Genomic DNA, 2,418 nt, shown 5'->3' on the forward strand with positions numbered 1-2,418 from the left:
ATAGAAGCTCCGCACGTCGTTTCTAACATAGCTGTCCTCTGCGCTGGCGAGCACCTGCTCCTCATCCTAGCGCTTCTACCGACGATGGATTCTATTTTCGGCAACTCCTGCCTCCCTGTATCTCTCTCTGCTCTGACGCATAGCCGCAGTAAGCATGCGGCTCCTGGCACGGTTTTTCTCATCTGTCGCTCTCTGGCACTCGGCATCAAACCAGCCATTACGCTGTCTTCTACGCGTCGTACCTACCACCTCTCTTGCCGTCGTTTCGATGGCGCCTCGTATTCTGTAACAGGCCCCATAATATCATTATGAACTATTAAAATGATTCCGATTCTTCGTGAATGATAGATTATTCATTCTCACGTACACTGGTGTTGTAATACCTAACTCAATTAAAAAAAAATGACGCTTGGTTCGGTAAATTCACAGCGCTGCAAAAATGTGCTTTAAGGGCTCTTCCCACTGCTTCCGTTCCGGGACCGGGCCGTGGCTGTTCCGCGTGTCGTCCGGGCTCGTTTGTGATTGATTGCATGCGTTCTTATGAACGCATTCACACCGACGCGCCATGCCCAGACCGGGGCAGCGTTGAGTTGCCGTCGTGCTGCTGCAGTGCGAGAGAAAAACTATCGTTGCCGACGATACTTTGTGTTGGCCGGAGAGTGCACGGAAGGCACTCGGGTGGATGCGTGTATGTTGTAGTGACATATTTCGCGCGGAGTGAGCTGCGGTATGAAAAAAAGAGAAAGACGTTCTTTCACATACACACATCAACATTTCTCAGCCAGAGCGCAGCACAGGCACGGTTCAAGCACGGCGCAGTGTGAATGCATGGAAAGTCTCGGACGAGCCCGGTCCCGGAACGGAAGCAGTGGGAATAGCCCTTTAAAAGTTCGATTCAACAGAGATCGAATGTTGGATGAAATAGGCCGACTTCCCACTGGGTCTTTGTGGATTTTCGGCAAGCAGTAGAGCGAGGCCACCGTCGGGTTGGAAACATGAAATTTTCTCTCTGGTTTATCCTCTCCCATCAGACGTGCAACATTCTGTCGCGCGAAGGTAGCCTCTTCGATCATGGTGTTGAGAGGATCCCTCGGTTTTCCGTTTTTTAATTTATATTCCTCGTACGGGCCTGCCGCGATCATATCACGGACGCGCGATCAACACGCCTTTGGAAACAGACCTTTGGGTTAAGTATGGGAAGTAAACTGTCGCCGTTGTTAGCAAACCTCTTTATGAGCGATTTTGAAGACGACGCTCAGAAAGAAAAATATTTCCCACGTGTATGGAAGCGCTATGTAGACGACGTTTTCGCTCCGGTAAAAGAACGCTACCTGGACCAAACTTTGGAAATGCTCAACTCTCGGCACAGCTCTATAAAATTCACAGTAGAGCGAGAGGAGAATGGAAAGCTACCGTTTCTGGACCTATTATTAACCAGAAAAGAGGATAGAACATTGAAATTCGGTATCTACCGTAAACCGACATCAACTGATCGCTATATAACATCGGATTCGAACCACTTTGGCGGTCAAAAGCAGGCGGCCTTCCATTCAATGGCCCATCGCCTGTATAATATACCGATGGAAAACGCAGAGTTTGCCGAAGAAAAAGAGCATATTCACAAAGCGGCCGAAGTAAATGGCTACGAAGAAGGATTCGTGAATAAAATCCTACAAACACACCGACGCAAACAACATAGACGAATGTCAACAACGCTGCAACCAGAACGAGAAGAAATCAAAAGAGTCAGCCTGCCGTTCTACCCAAAGATTACCAACCCGATCAAAGCAACACTGAAACGGCAAGGGCTTCAGGTTGTACATAAAAGTGAAAACACATTACGTGATTTACTGTACAATTTGAAGGACAAGGTTCCTCCAGATGATAATTCAGGCATTTACAGGATACCTTGCCAAAATTGCCCTTCAGTTTACATTGGACAAACTCGCCGTAAGGTTAAAGTGCGCTTGAAAGAACACAAAGCTGCCGTGGATAACGGAAAAATAAGCGAATCAAGTGTAGCCGCCCATGCAATCAGTTGTGACCACGTGATCAATTGGAAAGAAGCGAAATTAATTAAAAACGTTAGGAAAGCATCTCAATTGAATGCATGGGAGTCGTACTTCATTAGCAATTCACAGGAACGATTAATGAATGAAGACGATCCCCCTGTTACATCCTGCTTATTCGGACTGACGAAACTGAGAGTGCAGTAAATCTCTTCTCTCTTCGAACGCCCACAGCGTACGGAGAGAAAAAACAACTAGTCTGGACATAGTCCCGGAGATGGGCGGTAGCAGCCCGAAACCGGTCGACTAAAGGTAATTTTTAATGCGTTTTTTATGTTGTAAGAACAATAAGTGTTGTTTGTCTGGTCTCGCGTCGCGTCGCATAATGTAATATGCCATTTTTACCAAA

General features: G+C 47.0%; 1 protein-coding gene across 1 annotated transcript; it reads left to right on the forward strand.

The window, feature by feature from the left end:
- The first annotated feature begins 1,193 nt into the window (after positions 1-1,193).
- Positions 1,194-2,216, forward strand: LOC129728312 (uncharacterized). Its single transcript, XM_055686745.1, has one exon. The coding sequence runs from the start codon at positions 1,194-1,196 to the stop codon at positions 2,214-2,216; it is 1,023 nt and encodes a 340-aa protein (XP_055542720.1).
- The last annotated feature ends 202 nt before the right edge of the window (positions 2,217-2,418 follow it).

This window comes from Wyeomyia smithii, chromosome 3, assembly GCF_029784165.1.
Source record: "Wyeomyia smithii strain HCP4-BCI-WySm-NY-G18 chromosome 3, ASM2978416v1, whole genome shotgun sequence".
In the NCBI taxonomy this organism is placed as follows: Eukaryota; Metazoa; Arthropoda; class Insecta; order Diptera; family Culicidae; genus Wyeomyia; species Wyeomyia smithii.

Coding starts and splice junctions, on each gene's coding strand:
- LOC129728312 (XM_055686745.1), top strand. CDS start 1,194: ATGGGAAGTAAACTGTCGCCGTTGTTAGCAAACCTCTTTATGAGCGAT.